At 42.8% G+C, this 19,026-nt stretch overlaps 1 protein-coding gene across 6 annotated transcripts in view; it reads right to left on the reverse strand.

Annotated features, from left to right (window-relative positions):
* Mctp (multiple C2 domain and transmembrane region protein) overlaps nt 1-19,026 on the reverse strand; it is a 400,360-nt gene that overhangs the window by 136,671 nt on the left and 244,663 nt on the right. For 5 of the 6 annotated variants that reach the window (XM_071689524.1, XM_071689522.1, XM_071689530.1 and 2 more), the window contains 2 exons: nt 14,096-14,204; nt 1,436-1,553 (listed from right to left, as the gene is read on the reverse strand). In XM_071689524.1, the coding sequence (XP_071545625.1) occupies nt 1,436-1,553; nt 14,096-14,204 (227 nt within the window). The remainder of the gene's footprint in view (nt 1-1,435; nt 1,554-14,095; nt 14,205-19,026) is intronic. The other variant, XM_071689526.1, reaches the window with a different exon arrangement.

A 19,026-nucleotide genomic window follows, 5' to 3' on the forward strand; every position in this document is an offset into this window, starting at 1 on the left:
GGGTTGACGTGCTGTCAGTGGATTGAATCAGGGCATGTGAAGCGTCCGGGGTAAACCATGGAAAGCTGTGTAGGTATGTATATTTGCGTGTGTGGACGTATGTATGTACATGTGTATGGGGGGGGTTGGGCCATTTCTTTCGTCTGTTTCCTTGCGCTACCTCGCAAACGCGGGAGACAGCGACGAGGTATAAAAAAAAAAAAAAAAAAAAAAAAATGGTTGTGATTGGCTAAGGCTTGGTTAGGTGGGACGACTAAGGTCTACGCACCTCCCCTACAAACCAAAAAAGGGCCCCCCTCTCCCCCAAAACACAGGAGCTCCTCCATACACATGGGGAGGGAAGGGGGGCCCGTGTCCCAAAACGCAGGCGCCCCCTCCTCCCTCCCACCCCCACAACACCACCCAAAGACCAGCGCACTGATTCGAACCACCCTTGTCAGTCCTGACCCATAATACTGATGCTTCCCACTCGATAACATTCACAAAAAAAACCCTCCAAAATAAACCTCCAAAAAAAACCCCTCAGAAAAAAACCCTACCCCCAAAAAATATATATATATATATCTCCCACCTTAAAAAAATATCACATACACACACTTCAAGTTCATCAATTTCACCGATAAAGAAAGAAAAAAATGATGAATTCATCATTCCTTCATCATGGAGGCACTCACACACCACCATGATCGTGTGTATGATATCATCCACCGTAAATCATTAACACCCAATTAATTCTATTTTTTTCCGTGTATATACATACACACACCATGGCCTTCCCATCAAGCTATTCATGGCGTCCACCCGGGTCATGATTTATCCCACAACGTCCACATACAACTCGGGAATATATATTCATTCGTAGCAGGTTCTACAATGAAAAGAAAACAGATTGAGAGATTTTTAACCCCCACACCCCCTCCAATAATGATTTTGGTTTCCCGTGCGTCTGTGTGTGTGGCTACAGCATCTCATGTCTATTGTACGTGTGAAGATCACTTCTCTCACGTCTGTTCATTTCAAACCTGGGTGTTCAGAGGGAGGTCAAAGATCCGGGGTTGAATGGCAGTGTAGGCACATGTCGACCCACTTCATATATATATATATACATATAGGTAAGTAGGTAGATAGATACATGATAGGCAAATACACATAATGATTCACAAACATATATATATATATATATATATATATATACGTAAACACACAGATCACATCAAAACACATGACCTGAAAATCATGAAAAACATTACCTTAAAATCTAACATAAACAAACCAATCCCTAAAGCCCTTAAAAACCTATAACTATGCCATCATGACCCCACCTTAAAACCTACATAGATATAAAAACCCGTCAACGGCCTCCCCGCGCCCCCCGTTACAACGGTAAGGGCCCCGTTAACGGGTCTATACAACGGGATGGGGGGAGGTTACTCACCCTCAATGTACTGAGGAAGGAAGGCGCTTGTCTGGGTTGGGTGTTGGAGCGGGGCCTCTCTGTCTCCTGCTTGCGAGGGTCGAGGGTTGGGGAGCCGCGAGGGGAGGCGTCGCCAGACCTGGTGAAAGGGGGGAGGAGTTGAGGGGAGACATGGTAGGGGAGAGGGGAGAGAGAGAGGGAAGAAGGGGGAGAGAGAGGGGAGAGAGAGAGAAAGGTGTGATGAGTTGTGGTGGTGGTGAGAGTAGGTCTTATCGTGGTCTGTGTGTGTGTGTGTGTGTCTGTGTTTGAGAGAGAGAGAGAGAGAGAGAGAGAGAGAGAGAGAGAGAGAGAGAGAGAGAGAGAGAGAGAGAGAGAGAGAGAGAGAGAGAGAGAGAGTAAAACAGACTGCCGGAAAGCCATGATTGACGTAGAGATATAGATACAGGCAGACAGATGTGTAGTGAACATGTGTGTGTGTGTGTGTGTGTGTGTGTGTGTGTGTGTGTGACAAACCAGCATATATATCATACCTCAACCAACAGAGAAAAAAAAAAGTACACTCAGTATATATTTCCTAAATCACCAAGTGTTTTCTCACACATTTTTTGACATAGTTACACACCACGGAAAACACACACATATATACATACACATATCCTCATGCGCCTTCAAAAATCATGCGAGAAGATCACAACTCATGCAAACACTTCATCTCAAGCCTTCTGTTTTATCTACTTGAGCCAGTCATGAAGAATGTCTATCGTCTTGACTTCATACAATGAAAACACAAACTTTGAGAATATATATATATATATATATATATATATATATATATATATATATATATATATATATATATATATATATATATATATATATATATTGGAAAGGATCACAATTTTGCGCGTGATCAAGATATTCCTACGAGTCCATGATGTGATTATTACACGAAAGTGCACTTGGGAACTTTTCGTGTTTCATTTTCCCCGTGGACTCATAGGAATATATACATACATATATATATATATATATATATATATATATATATATATATATATATATATATATATATATATATATATATATATATATTTCGAGTTGCAAAAGTGGTTCTGGGTGATGTATATGTATATGTCTAATTAGGATGATATATATGTACTCATTATGGTTTTGTAAATCATATTAATTTACTGTTGTCACGAATTTACAATTATTATGTTTACTGATTGACAAATGATACACAACCAGCCTTCCAGTATGTAAATGTTCAATCCTTTTTTTTCATCTATATTTTAATGGGATGTTCAAATTGAACTAGTAAATCCATTTCGGTTGATTCTGTGAAATGGTGAGCCACGCTGAATAAATATATATCAGATGTGTGGCATAAAGAATGACGTAATTTGCATATTGGAAATATGATTTGCGGGACCATGTGCCATACACATTCTCCAGGATCCCTCGTGCAACTCTGAGGGCTCTGCTCTCCACGCAGGAGCAGGGTAAGGATGGAATCCTTGAAGGGAAATTAGTTTGACAATGTTAAAAAAAAAAAAAAACACTAAAGGCGACCTCATACTGGCCATGTTACCCTCTGGCAGTCGAACGTCGACACACACACACACACACACACACACACACATACACACACCCAGACTACATCGTGAGGCGGGACGAGAATAGACAAATATTCCCTTATCTCTATCGCCTCGCAAAACCCACACTATCTGAAAGGCGCAGGGCAGCGCAGAACAATGACCAGCCATTGGGCTCTCCCAGCGCCCAATTTCATTACACAGAAGACTCGTTCTCTTACCCCCTCCCACTTAGTAACCAAAGCCCACTGGCTACAGTGGGTTATATTCTTATCTCTCTCTCCCTTCTGCATGGGAGGGCGGGGGCATGATGATAAAGAGTGGGTCTTTGCGAGTGAGCAATTTCATCGTAGATATCCGGCAAAAGGTAGATGTAGTCTTCTGGACTTGTGACGTATTCCAAACTTACAGAGAGAAACGAAACGTATCTACAGCAAGTCACTCATATACAATCTTCAATACAATATTCTCCTCAGCTACAGCAAGTCACTCTTATACAATCTTCAATACAATATTCTCCTCAGCTACAGCAAGTCACTCTTATACAATCTTCAATACAATATTCTCCTCAGCTACAGCAAATCACTCATATACAATCTTCAATACAATATTCTCCTCAGCTACAGCAAGTCACTCTTATACAATCTTCAATACAATATTCTCCTCAGTAAGGCACTCATACAATCTTCATCCCTCAATATTCTGCTCAGCAATGAGTCTTAATTACTTTCACACTTCTCTCCTCCTGTATTATACAGCAGTTTACTGTATTTGTACTGTATTCCTAAAGGCAAATAAAATGATCTCTTGATCCTTTATCAACACAGGCATACAAGCAAACTGGCTTGTAGTACCCAGCTAATCATATTACCCCAGTAATCATTCATACAACACTACAACATTCATACAAAACCACAACATTCATACAAAACCACAACATTCATACAAAACCACAACATTCATACAAATCCACAACATTCATACAAAACCACTACATTCATACAAAACAAGGAAACAAAATTCACAACCTCCTGCATTTTATTTTGCAATCCTAATTACATAAATGGATGGTTATATCATTTCTTTTTGGGTTAAATTCACTCAAGCCTTGAAATTCAACAGACTCGCGTCTATCACTCTTTTCAATAGAACTTCATCTATCGGACAATACTATGGAACAGAGCGACCTTCACTACGCCTTTGGTTAGACACGACATCACTTTCCTATCCCATAACATCACTTCACTATCCCATATCACCACTTCCCTATCCCATAACATCACTTCACTATCCCACATCACCACTTCCCTATCCCATAACATCACTTCACTATCCCACATCACCACTTCCCTATCCCATAACATCACTTCACTATCCCACATCACCACTTCCCTATCCCATAACATCACTTCACTATCCCACATCACCACTTCCCTATCCCATAACATCACTTCACTATCCCACATCACCACTTCCCCATCCCATAACACCACTTCCCTATCCCACATCACCACTTCCCTATCCCATAACATCACTTCACTATCCCTCATCACCACTTCCCTATCCCATAACACCATTTCCCTATCCCACAACACCACTTCCCCATCCCACAACACCACTTCCCTATCCCATAACACCACTGCCTCCCTTGACTTCACCCCATCTTAGCCAATGGCATCTCTTGACATCCCTTGTGATGTCTTCACTCCTTACAATCCTCACTACATCCTCCACTTCGCCATAACCAATGGAATGATTATCCTAAAAGACTTCATTGATTATCCTTAATCAGCGGGGAGGCATTAATGAGGGAGAGCCAGTCGGCACAATGTCATAATTAGCCACGCTATCAAAGTCACCTCATTAATGAGAGATAATCAAACCTCACAAACACGATTGTGAGGAGATCGGAAACATCCCGGTGTGTCAAAATGTGATCCAAATCGCTCAAGGGTCGTACCGTCGTCGTGCTCAAGGGTCGTACCGTCGTGCTCAAGGGTCGTACCGTCGTGCTCAAGGGTCGTACCGTCGTGCTCAAGGGTCGCACCGTCGTGCTCAAGGGTCGTACCGTCGTGCTCAAGGGTCGTACCGTCGTGCTCAAGGGTCGCACCGTCGTGCTCAAGGGTCGCACCGTCGTGCTCAAGGGTCGTACCGTCGTGCTCAAGGGTCGTACCGTCGTGCTCAAGGATCGTACCGTCGTGCTCAAGGATCGTACCGTCGTGCTCAAGGATCATACCGTCGTGCTCAAGGGTCGTACCGTCGTGCTCAAGGGTCGTACCGTCGTCGTGCTCAAGGGTCGTACCGTCGTGCTCAAGGGTCGTACCGTCGTGCTCAAGGGTCGTACCGTCGTACTCAAGGGTCGTACCGTCGTGCTCAAGGGCCGTACCGTCGTGCTCAAGGGTCGTACCGTCGTGCTCAAGGGTCGTACCGTCGTGCTCAAGGTACTGAATTACGTACAGCAAAGAAACAGGGGAGGGACACTGTGTAAAAGATACCCCCGTTGTAAATGCCTCCACCGTGTAAAAGATACCCCCGTTGTAAATGCCTCCACTGTGTAAAAGATACCCCCGTTGTAAATGCCTCCACTGTGTAAAAGATACCCTGTTGTATATGCCTCCACCGTGTAAAAGATACCCGCTGTTGTAAATGCCTCCAGGCTGTAAATTAAAAAATAAAAACGGCCAGAACTTCACAATTTACAGATGTAAACAAACAGTGCTTGGAGGCAGTGACGTCAGAGTGATGTCATGTGTGTGTGTGTGTGTGTGTGTGTGTGTGTGTGTGTGTGTGTGTGTGTGTGTGTGTGTGTGTCTTAGTCTACTTCAAGCATCTTATCACATCTAAATATCTGGTATGTTTCCTTGTTGTTGCTTTATTGGGTTGTTTATATATATATATATATATATATATATATATATATATATATATATATATATATATATATATATATATATATTGGGTAACGAGTTCGTATGATTCGATACATTCATTTCACTTGACGAATCACCGTGACTTTGAAGTGAGAGGGTAATGAAAGCTTTTATAAGTGTGGAAGTGCATGAAGTGAGAGGGGTTACTGAACACTTTTATAAGTGTGGAAGTGCATGGACTTCACCTCAACACGTCGGACATGGGCTGTGGGATGCGAGTGATAAATTCATGGAGGCTGTGAGTACTTAATATATGTCCCCCCGCTCCATGAAAACTGCGAGAAAATATAATGTTGACAGTAAGAGACAGACAGACAGGAAGACGGACAGGGAAAGAGAGAGAGAGAGAGAGAGAGAGAGAGAGAGAGAGAGAGAGAGAGAGAGAGAGAGAGAGAGAGAGAGAGAGAGATAGAGAGAGAGAGAGATCAATAGATTGACAGATATAGATGGGAAGACAGATAGACATAGGAAACAGACGACAGCTAGATATATATATATAGACAAAACTATAGACAGACAGATTAAACAGAGAAGCGGAATAGAGCCAGCGCCCAGATCCACATAAGCCATTCTCAAAGCTAATAGACTCCAAGTCTGGACAACTAGTAACAAAAACAAACAAACAATAGAATGAGCACAAGCGTCGGTACGGCCCAGAGGCGTGGAACAAAGCAAAGCTCCTTTTTAGTTAGTTGATCTGCAATTGCTCGTTACTAACCAGTGAACGAACGAAGGCGATTGAACTGCCAAGTGGCGCGTCCTCAGGTTGCATATTATTACCTCAGTGGGTTAAGAAGAAGAAGGAGGAGGAGGAGGAGGAGGAGGGGGAGAAGAATAAGAAGAAGAAGAAGAAGAAGAAGAAGAAGAAGAAGAAGAAGAAAATAAGAAGAAGAGGAAGAAGAAGAAGAAAAAGAAGAATAAGAAGAAGAAGGAAGAAGGAGAAGAATAAGAAGAAAATAAGAAGGAGGAGAAGAAGAAGAAGAAGAAGAAGATGGAGAAGAAGAAGAACAAGAAGGAGAAGAACAAGAAGGAGAAGAAGAAGATGGAGAAGAAGAAGGAGAAATCCACACGGGAACTTCTAACTACCTTGCGGGACGCTGGCAATTAGTCTGTTTGAAGACGCTGGTCAACGCCAGAACAAATAACTCATGTTGGTAGGTGCGGAATCCATGTCCTATGGCGTCTTGATGTACAAAGAAGAAGCGAAAGGGTTGGGAACTAGTCTGATATACTCACCAAAGAAGAGCAAGCAAAAAAAAAAGAAAAATAAGGAAAGAATACGTGAGGCAAGACAGCCAACTATTTTTGAAAGCAAGTGCCTCCTGTGCAGAAGGAGTGAAAGAAACGAAAGAACCTTAATGCCATCTATGGAACGAATTAGGAAAGAAATGAGTTGATGGAAAAAAAAGAGAGGAAACTTAGATTCTAACTGCTTCAGGCACAGTAAGCAATATATAAATTTATTTTTCTTTTGAGGCAGGAAAACCCCAAATGGAAAAAAAAAAATTATAGGAAGCGAGTTCAGATAATGAGAGAATAACTTACGTATTAACCAAGTCGGAAGATGGGCCTATACATGAAAGAAAAGAACAATACATTTTGAGAACTTATCATATGACTGGCAGAGATGATGCATGGAAACATTGACAAGAGAAAAATAATAATCACATATGAGTGATCTGTTCAGACTGATAGCATAGAATATAGCGTAGTTCTATAGGATACTTTCTGACCTTATATAGATTTATCATTTTCTATATGTTGGTTCCAGACTACCAGTTACTGACTGGATCATCACTTTTTGTCTTGTGGTTGTTTGTATTTGAAGAACTGGTATGGTGGTACAAGGTACGTCCCCACGAGTTACATCCATATCTTCCACAAAGCATCTCTATCAACCCTCTCCCTTTATACAGTGGCACTATACATGCATTCCGCCAATCCTCAGGCACTTCACCATGATCCATACATACAGCGAATAGCCTTACCAACCAATCAACAATACAGCCACTCGGTTTCCTAATGAATTCAAAATTGTTTTTATGTTTAAGACTCCAGTCACGGACACAAGTACACATTAAGGCGGGTCCTAATTGAACTAAAGAGAGAATTACCTAACGAAAGAAGAAAAAACAAGGGGAAAGTATTTACGAATTTATGAGAAAGTTAAAAAAAAAAAAACCTGTATTTTGAAAACTTCTAGATCATTGTCTTTGGGAAAGACATGAGAAGGTAGAGAGTTCCAAAGCTTCGACGTGCAGCGAAAGAAACAGTTGTCAAAACGGCCCACCCTTGAGTTGCCGATGGTCACAAAATAATTGTGACGCAGCAGTTTGCCGAGTATTGCGTGATCTAGCTAGTGGTTGGGGGCACACAAACAGCCAGCCCTCGGGAGCAACAACCAAAGTAATACCTACAGAAGAGTGAAAGTGAACCAATACTGTGGCGTAGGGCATGAGGGTCAAGTTTGGAAATTGTCCTAGGACAGTTTATAAGTCGGATCGCTTTCGAATAAACTCTGTCAAGTAAGGATGCAGAGCTAGAACCACCCCAGATGTGAGAGCAGTACTCCATACAAGGACGAATCGATCCTTTGTATAAATGGAGCGACTGTTCAGAAGAGAAGAAGTTTCGACATCTAAACAGGACACCTAGTTTCTTAGAGGCAGACTTCTTAACTATTCCTGTAATGTGGAAGGTGACCAAGAAAGAGTGGATGTTACAGTAACACCAAGCATGTTCATGGAGTCAAGAGGAGAAACAATAACACCCAAATGTGTTTCTGTAGTTACCCTTAAACTTGTATATAGAAGCTTCACAATGGTATTTCTAAAAGTCTGGTAAATAATTTTCCATAACAGTTAAGTCTAGAAATTCCACATATGAAAACTCATGATTTTTCCTTTTTTCACAACACCTTTGATCCTAATCCACCACCAGCTTCAGTGCACCTTTATCATCTTCACTACACCCTCGTATCTACAACAACGTTATCTTCACTACAACCTTATCACTCTCGCACCGTGTCCTTCATCATACCCTTAATTCTACTACGCCTTTATCTTCACCACACCCTTATGTCCATTACAGTGTCACCTTCACCACACACTCATCTCTTCTACACTCCATCCTTATCTTACCGTTGACATGAATATAGCTTTTTAACCTGAACGTTAGGGGACATTTGACTTGACATGTAGACCAACAGTGCCTCCCTTACACAGCTCTTGCTGGTGTCCGGTTCATATACACATGTATAGCACTCAAGCCACGTAATATCCTCTTACACTTATGGTCGCAAGAGGGTGAATCCGTGTGCTATACCGTGAACGATATGTTTCCAGCCTCGGCAACAACAAGTAAATTCATACCTATAAAACATCCTCCGTTTTCTGTGATCCGTGTTTTGAAGGCACCAATATACATCTATTTCCCGTATATTCTGGACTGAAAGAGATCTAACATCCGTTGAAGGAAAGAAAATATTGTGGACGTTCTTGCGAATTTGAACTCCCTCTATCTGATATATCTTTTTTTGATACCGTTCCTTCGAAGGTAAATGAACCTTCCCTCCTTCGCTACGTTTTTTATAGTTCATACCTGCTGGGTTAGAATGTGATCCGCGCAAACCACTGGAGTGAGTTACTGTAAGCCTCTCCTTGTGCCTACGTTGTCGGATTGGGAATGGGGCTTGCGTTGTCGGATCGGGAATGGGGCTTGCGTTGTCGGATTGGGAATGGGGCTTACGTTGTTGGATTGGGAATGGGGCTTACGTTGTCGGATTGGGAATGGGGCTTGCGTTGTCGGATTGGGAATGGGGCTTACGTTGTCGGTTTGGGAATGGGGATTGCGTTGTCGGATTGGGAATGGGGCTTGCGTTGTCGGATTGGGAATGGGGCTTACGTTGTCGGATTGGGAATGGGGCTTGCGTTGTCGGATTGGGAATGGGGCTTACGTTATCGGCGCATGAGGGAATCTCAGTGACTAACAGGAAGTTATAAGAAGATCCGAGAAATTGCGATGGAAATAGATTCTTTGTTTGTTTGTTTGTTTATTTGTTTGTGCGACGTTGATGATATAAATTGATAATACAGATTATGCAAAAAAAATATATGTTCGCGGGGCTATGATCTGTCGGCTGCTCACAGTCTCGCCCGGTCTCTCTCTCTCTCTCTCTCTCTCTCTCTCTCTAAACATCAATATGATCAGAGTAGTGGAGAAGCTGACTGAAAGCCATCGCACGTTAAAAGTGCGACTGTACGATCCTTTCAGTGCGACGGTACGACCCTTTGAGTGCGACGGTACGATCCTTTGAGTGCGACGGTACGATCCTTTGAGTGCGACGGTACGATCCTTTGAGTGCGACGGTACGATCCTTTGAGTGCGACGGTACGACCCTATGAGTGCGACGGTACGATCCTTTGAGTGCGACAATACGATCCTTCGAGTGCGAAAGTACGATCATTTGAGTGCGAAGGCAATCTGCTTAAGTACGACTTGTACGACCCTTGAGCGCGATGGCATGGTCGATGAGCACGACGGTACACGACCCTTGAGCACGACGGTACGTCCGAGAGCACCACAAGTCTGGTCAAAGGTCAAGCCATCATACACAAGGGTCGTACCTTCGTGCTCAAGGGTCGTACCGTCGTACTCAGCGGGTCTCACCCATCCTTAATCAAAGGGGTCGACATTTCAAATAATTTCGCTTTGCGCATAATCATTAAACCTCATTTGCATACTAATTAAGGACCGAAATGGTGGTGGTATGAGAGCCCGTGTGCTACGCTGTGTGCATTGCGACATTACAATATATATATGTATATATATGGATGAGTGAATAAGGCTATTTCTTTACGTGTTCTTGACGCTCCCTGGACACCACGGGACATGGCGAACATGTATGAAAGAAGAAAAATGCTCATACGTAAGATATACCAGAATTCACTTTTCCCTCCAACATCTGTTCATCGTCTTAAAGGTCACCTTTTCTCCAAAACCTCTCTACCACCACCACCACCACCTCCTCCAAGCCCCTTCCCTCCCACAGTTCGCCAATACTTTCAAGGAATCTTTCTCTAATCTTTCCTTCCTCCTTAACCCTAAGGCGCCTTTGTCTTGCTCCTTCAGGACCCTTTCCTCTTCCTCTTCCTCCTCCTCCTCCTCCTCCTCTCCTATTCCTCTCCTTTTTCCTGTAACTATCTTCCTGTTTCAATTCTTTTTTTTTCTCTCTCCATTCCATTCCTTCCTCTACTTTTTCTTCCTCTTCCTAGACCTTCCCTCCTCCTACTCTTCCATCTGGAATCGTTCTCCTTCTTCCTCTTCCTCCTCCTCCTCCTCCTCTAGCGATTCAATATCTCTTTCCTTCTCTCCTGGAGGACGAACCCCATCTCTCCCTGGTTCTCCCAGACCCTTGGCACGTTTTTAATATATAAGCCACCAGCCACCACCATATCCCCACCCCACCCCACCGCACCATTACTTTAACTCGAGAGTTGAAAAGCCCAAATGCGTCTATTTGTGTCGCAAGAGGTCCCTAGTATCATACTCTGCGTATGTCAGACTTCCATACGCTGGTTATATTCTCTATCATATAATGGAGTCAATGGGGGAGGGGTATGGTGATTAGGTCTTGGGGGTCCTGGGTCCTCGACCAGCGGACGTGGCCAACTTTCTAGGCGCTGCAGGAGCCTCATGGAATGATATGGGACTTACTCTTAGATTTTCAATCAGGTTTTCTGGTTTTTAAGTAAACACAGTTTTTTTTTTCCTTTGTCTTTCGTTTGCTTGCTGTTTACCAAGCGATCTTTCTTTCCTCCTCCACTTCCTCCTCCACCAAACCATCGCCTCACGTGACCCCTCCCATCCTTGAAGGTCATGACCTTACTTGTCCTCCAGTTCCTCCTCCAAACCATCGGCTCATATGACCCTCCCATCGAATCACGTGACCCCTCTCATCCTTGAAGGTCATGATGACCTTACTTGTTCACGTGTTGCCAAAATCTCTTCCATCCTAACCCCCCTATTCCACCCCCATATTCCACCCCCTATTCCACCCCCCTATTCCACATCCCTATTCCACACCCCTATTCCATACCCCTATTCCACCACCCTATTCCACCCCCTATTCCACACCTCTATTCCATGCCCCTATTCCACCACCCTATTCCACCCCTTATTCCACACCCCTATTCCATACCCCTATTCCACCACCCTATTCCACCCCCTATTCCACACCTCTATTCCACATCCGCTATTCCACACCTTTCCTTCCTCCTCCGCTTTACTCTCTCGTCTGCATCTACATAGAGCTAAAGACACACCTTTCTGGGTGTTATCATTACTGACCACCGGCAGATAACCTCACCACAGACCATAAAGGTCATCTGTTATCTCTACCTTCCTCGTGTAGTCCAATCTCCCTTCCTTCTGTTATCTGGCCTTCTAATGTACTCCACTCTATACCCCGTCACTCCACCCTACCACCCTCCCTCTTTATATCAGCCATAGAGCTCCTGCTCCACCATTCACATCACCCACAATCCACCTACTCCACCACAAACCCCACGCTAATAATCTCTTCTTTCCCCCTCCCCCCCACAACCTGCCCCCAGATAAAACCCTCCCCTCAAACCACCCATCCAAGCTAGCAAACCACCAACAACCCCCCCTTAACAAACCATCCAGTACACGAACAATCCTAGCCCTTCATCACCTCACACAGACAGACAGACAGACAGACAGACACACACACACACACACACACACACACACACACACACACACACACACACCACGCCTCAAGACTGGTAAAATCCTGATCGAGCTGAGGGAAAAATCTTGATACACAAGGACGTGGAGGAATAAAGCATTTCAGCTTAATTAAAGATCCTTTTCGTCCATGTCCCTCGCTTGGGTTGGGTCGCAAGACAGACGCGGGAGACCGGGAAATACGTCCTCTAAAATGGTGGGAGAGAGAGAGAGAGAGAGAGAGAGAGAGAGAGAGAGAGAGAGAGAGAGAGAGAGAGAGAGAGAGAGAGTAGGTCAGTCGGTGACCGACCAGGAACACATCAACATCTCATCACATCAGTTCACATTCAACATTCATGTTCATCTCTCTCTCTCTCTCTCTCTCTCTCTCTCTCTCTCTCTCTCTCTCTCTCTCTCTTCCCACCTACCTACCGCCCCCCCACCCCCACCCCCCAAAAAAAAGAAAAAAAAAATCTTAGTTTTTTCTTCATTTCTCTACGTCGAGGGGAGGGAGGGAGGGGGGGGGGGTTGAACTTCTCTTCACCTCTCCCCCCCCTCACCCCCACCCCTCCCTCCTCACGGACACAAGCGACCTCATCGAAGTTTTGATCATATTCATGAATCATTAAAAGAGAGCGAGACAAACATATGAATAATTAAGAAAAGAAGAACGGGGAAAAAAGAAATCTAAAATTCTTTGAAGACGTGAAAAAAAAGAAAAAAAAAACATTTTGCGTTTTGGAAGGAATCAGGTCGTTGTTCAGTTAACAAAAAAAAACAAAAACAAAAACGCGAGAATGTTTTTTAAAAAAAAAAATTGTCCAAAAGCTTAGCCATGTAAGGAAAGAAAGAGATATAGCCACTTTTCTTATCGCGTCCCTACACATTAACTCACATCAAACCAAAATATTTACGTTAAATTGAAGAACACATCCAATCGAAGACTTTGAAGTAATAGTTTTAAATCACAGATGCCAACACAAAACTTTCCTTTAAACGTTAAAATCAAGCATTTAAAATACACATCAAGCGAAAAACATGCCAATGATGAAGCATTCTTAGCATAGAAATATCTAGAAAATATGAAAAAAAAAATACACATATCCTGAAGACGTTTTTTCACACAAGCACAACATCCACAAAAAAGCGATTCTCATCTCACTGCAGAAAGCATATACACACACACACACACATATACACACATATATATATATATATATATATATATATATATATATATATATATATATATATATATATATTAGATAAATCGTCTAACAATAAAATAATCACCAAAAAACACAAACAATTAATTAGGTGAGTTTTAAAAGAAATACATATCGTAATATAAAAAGTAAACAAGAAATGAATTAGCTAAAGGAACAGCGTTCTCAGATCCGGCTTACCTGTCCCCGGATGCCGACCCGGGACGATGGAGTAGGTCCGTGGCCGACTTGGAGAACGACCGCCGCATAGATCCGCCCTGGTGACCATTTTCCCGACTGCTGCCCACGCCTGCAAGCAACGTGCCTTTAGTTAATTACATAAAAGAGAGGGAAAACAACAAGTGATTTGGACCAGAAATAGAGAGGAAAAAAGTAATTAGGACCAGAAATAGAGAGGAAAAAAGTAATTAGGACGAGAAATAGAGGAAAAAGTAATTAGGACCAGAAATAGAGAGGAAAAAAGTAATTAGGACCAGAAATAGAGAGGAAAAAAGTGATTAGGACCAAAAATAGAGGGGAAAAAAGTAATTAGGACCAAAAATAGAGGAAAAAGTAATTAGGACCAGAAATAGAGAGGAAAAAAGTAATTAGGACCAGAAATAGAGAGGAAAAAAGTGATTAGGACCAGAAATAGAGGGGAAAAAGTAATTAGGACCAGAAATAGAGAGGAAAAAAGTAATTAGGACCAGAAATAGAGAGGAAAAAAGTAATTAGGACCAGAAATAGAGAGGAAAAAAGTAATTAGGACCAGAAATAGAGAGGAAAAAAGTAATTAGGACCAGAAATAGAGAGGAAAAAGTAATTAGGGCCAGAAATAGAGAGGAAAAAGTAATTAGGACCAGAAATAGAGAGGAAAAAAGTAATTAGGACCAGAAATAGAGAGGAAAAAAGTAATTAGGACCAGAAATAGAGAGGAAAAAGTAATTAGGACCAGAAATAGAGAGGAAAAAGGTAATTTGGACCAGAAATAGAGAGGAAAAAAAAATTAGGACCAGAAATAGTGGAAAAAGTAATTAGGACCAGAAATAGAGAGGAAAAAAGTAATTAGGACCAGAAATAGAGAGGAAAAAGTAATTAGGACCAGAAATAGAGAGGAAAAAAGTAATTAGGACCAGAAATAGAGAGGAAAAAAGTGATTAGGACCAGATATAGAGAGAAAAAAGTAAGTAGGACCAGAAATAGAGAGGAAAAAGTAATTAGGACCAGAAATAGAGAGGAAAAAGTAAGTAGGACCAGAAATAGTGGAAAAAAGTGATTAGGACCAGAAATAGAGAGGAAAAAAGTAATTAGGACCAGAAATAGAGAGGAAAGTCATCTTTGGGGTCAGGCTACAGTAAGGGAGGGGAATGTCAGCATCATATAATACTAAGGGAGGTTATATCTAAGGTCATATAATACGAGGGAGATTATCTTCATATAACGATAGTGAGGGAGATTACCTTAGTGTCAGACGAGGGAGGTTATTTTAGGATTACACAACAGCGAGGGAGATTATTTTAGGATTACACAACAGCGAGGGAGATTATTTTAGGATTACATAACAGAGAGGGAGATTATTTTAGGATTACAGAATAAAGAGGGAGATTATCTTAGGATTACACTAAAGCGCGGGAGATTATTTCTGGATAACATAACAGCGAGGGAGATTATTTTAGGATTACATATCATCAAGGGAGATTATTTCAGCATTACACAGCAGCGAGGGAGATTATCTTGGTGTCATACATCAGTGAGGGAGATTACATCAAGGAGTTACTTTATGCTCACAGAACTGCGAGGGAGACTATCCTACCCCCCCCCCCCCCCACACACACACACACACACACACACACACACACACACACAACAGCTAGGGAGGTCACCTTAAAATAGATAAAAGTAGTTAATTACACCGAAAGATAAGCGAAAGGGAGAAGAAGAAGAAGAAGAAGAAGAAGAAGAAGAAGAAGAAGAAGAGCTTGACATTAGCCAAAACCACAGTACAAGGGAGATTGAAAAATTCATCCACAGTGTCATAAATAAATTAACGAGAGACATGAGATGATAATGAGGAAGAAAAATTAAGAGAATTAATGAGAAAGGAGATAAAAAGGGTCATTAACAATGTAATAAATACAATAAAGATGTTATATTTAAATGGAGGTATTGATAAAGAGAAACATAATTAATGACTAACAATTATGACTGTTTACGATGAATTTCCATCTCTCTTTCGCAGTGGGAGGAAAGGACAGAATCAGTGCCATGACGTACGTACGAATAGACAGGGGACAAGTGACAGAAGACAGGAAGGTTAACACATCCTTGCGTCACACGTAGACAGTTAAAAACAAACAAACGAACCAGATCCTGGTTGAATCTGGCGAGGGAGTTAACTTGGGGGGGAAAAAAAAATCCCTTTCTTTTATCTAATCTGTGAAGACGATCTTTTAGACCTGCGAAGCACACTGGGGAACAGATCGAGTTATACACTTCGCCCAAAAAAACGTCTATTGCCAGTGGACGCCTAACCTAGACACTGTCTGTGGCGAGTTAAGGGAGGTTTAAAGGGCGTTATCTGGCCAACACATAGGTTCAATTTCTGCTCTAAGAGCGGATAACTACCCCATCGAACTGAATGTTCACGGTGCCTTGAATGGAACGACCTCTTTTGAACAAACCAAATGTTCAATACCAAAAAAAAGAGATGAACTCACTTTGAAAAAAAAAATGAACCCCATTGTTCGAGATACACTCACTTACCAAACTAGATGTTCATTCCCTTTAACAATCCCAAATAGTCATTTCCTCAAGGGAGATACACGTCCTTAACGAACCAGATGTTCAGCATCTCCAGGGAGCTAAACTCCCTCAGCAAACAGCCCAACACAGGGCGAGAACCCTAACCAAACACAGGGCGAGAACCCTAACCAAACACAGGGCGAGAACCCTTACCAAACACAGGGCGAGAACCCTTACCAAACACAGGGCGAGAACCCTTACCAAACACAGGGTGGGAACCCTAACCAAACACAGGGCGAGAACCCTTACCAAACACAGGGAGAGAACCCTTACCAAACACAGGGCGAGAACCCTTACCAAACACAGGGCGAGAACCCTTACCAAACACAGGGAGAGAACCCTTACCAAACACAGGGCGAGAACCCTTACCAAACACAAGGAGAGAACCCTAACCAAACACAGGGCGAGAACCCTTACCAAACACAGGGCGAGAACATAACTCTGGTGTTTGGGTCAACAGAAGGGTCGACCATTGCCCAAGACAGATGAGGGCGTTCAACACAAGCCACTGCCTCCTGTACCACCACACGGGGCTAATTCTAGCTTGCAAGAGCTGTCTGGCGTCTGCAATTGCAAGTCTCAAGGTGCTGGAAGGTATAGGCCAACCGCTGTTTACAACGAGGTGGCGATATAGGAAAGAACATTAGCGTTGATGAAGGAACAGAAACGCTTCCTCCCTCCCTCCGTCCCCTCACCTCTTCTGAACGAGCAGAGAGAGAGAGAGAGAGAGAGAGAGAGAGAGAGAGAGAGAGAGAGAGAGAGAGAGAGAGAGAGAGAGAGTGTGTAGTCCGTCTACCGGTATCTACTCCAACGGTAGATCGCTAAGGTAGATCATTTCTCCGACTTTAAAAAGAAAAAAAGAAAAAAAAATCACAGAGACTGCGACAAAGAGGTCATAAGACCAATTTACCACACCCCGAGAATGGAGTTACGTCCGTATATCATGGTAGCACCAGCTTTATCCTTATGTTACCAGACTCCACTGACACCGCTGAACATACGAACGAATTCGATCAGACACGCGCGTCTTGGACACCGTATTGGATCATTTCGTAAGAAACGGGTGACGTAAAGAGAGGTATTGATACTAAGGGAAGCGAGGATGACGTATATTCTACAAGGAGCTATAGCACTGTGATGGTAGTAGATATGGTGTTTAGAAGGATGAAGAAGAGTAGCATTATATTCGCCCTCCACACACACAGACACACACACAGACACACACACACACACTCACTCGTGAATGGGGTACCTTAAGGACACTATTGTATCATTAAAAGTCAGGAAACTCAACTTAATACGCATGGGTCTCCCACCTCAGTGATCTAGCTTTGTTATCCTAAGCGTGTATGGTCTAGCCAACACGGGTGTATGGTCTAGCCAACACGGGTGTATGGTCTAGCCAACACGGGTGTATGGTCAAGCCAACACGGGTGCATGGTCTAGCCAACACGGGTGTTTGGTCTAGCCAACACGGGTGTATGGTCTAGCCAACACGGGTGTATGGTCTAGCCAACACGGGTGTATGGTCTAGCCAACACGGGTGTATGGTCAAGCCAACACGGGTGTATGGTCAAGCCAACACGGGTGTATGGTCTAGCCAACACGGGTGTATGGTCTAGCCAACACGGGTGTATGGTCTAGCCAACATGGGTGTATGGTCTAGCCAACACGGGTGTATAGTCTACCCAACAGGTAAAAATGTTGAAAGAGACCCACTATAAGCCGCCAGAGGCATCCGTGTCCCACTTTCCCTCCTCACTAAACTGTTGTTGGAAGGACAATATTGACACACCAGGCAGGTCAACACACTCAGAAAACCTTTCAAGGAAAAGTTTAATAAAAAAAAAACCCTCCTAAAACTACATTAATTATAACCATCTTCTGTGATTACCATGTTTGACCTATGGCGTGGAGTCAATTCTCGTCTTCACCTACAGACACACACCCATCAAATCCAGCAACATATCAGAGACCAGATTCGTAAAAAAGACACTAAATAATCATATAAAAATATCTTCCTTCTCTTTCATATAAGCTAGACATGACCAGGTATCTCAAATATTCAAAGACATAGACTTTATGTAGAGTTATATCTATATGCTCAACCATATACTCGCCATTCATTTCTCTGACCATCATCTCCTTGTCTTTCAGATGAACGTAACCGATGCGTTTCACATATCATCCACACTGAAGAGATGCCAGGCGATACTTTAAATCATTGGCGTCAAAGAGGTCCTAAATATCTTTCGAAAGCTCGCCTATCTTTGCTGATGTAAACCTCTAAACCCTCAGAGGTTTACTGACATCATTATCAAACCTTGTAA

The sequence above is a fragment of the Panulirus ornatus genome, chromosome 47 (assembly GCF_036320965.1).
Source record: "Panulirus ornatus isolate Po-2019 chromosome 47, ASM3632096v1, whole genome shotgun sequence".
NCBI lineage: Eukaryota > Metazoa > Arthropoda > Malacostraca > Decapoda > Palinuridae > Panulirus > Panulirus ornatus.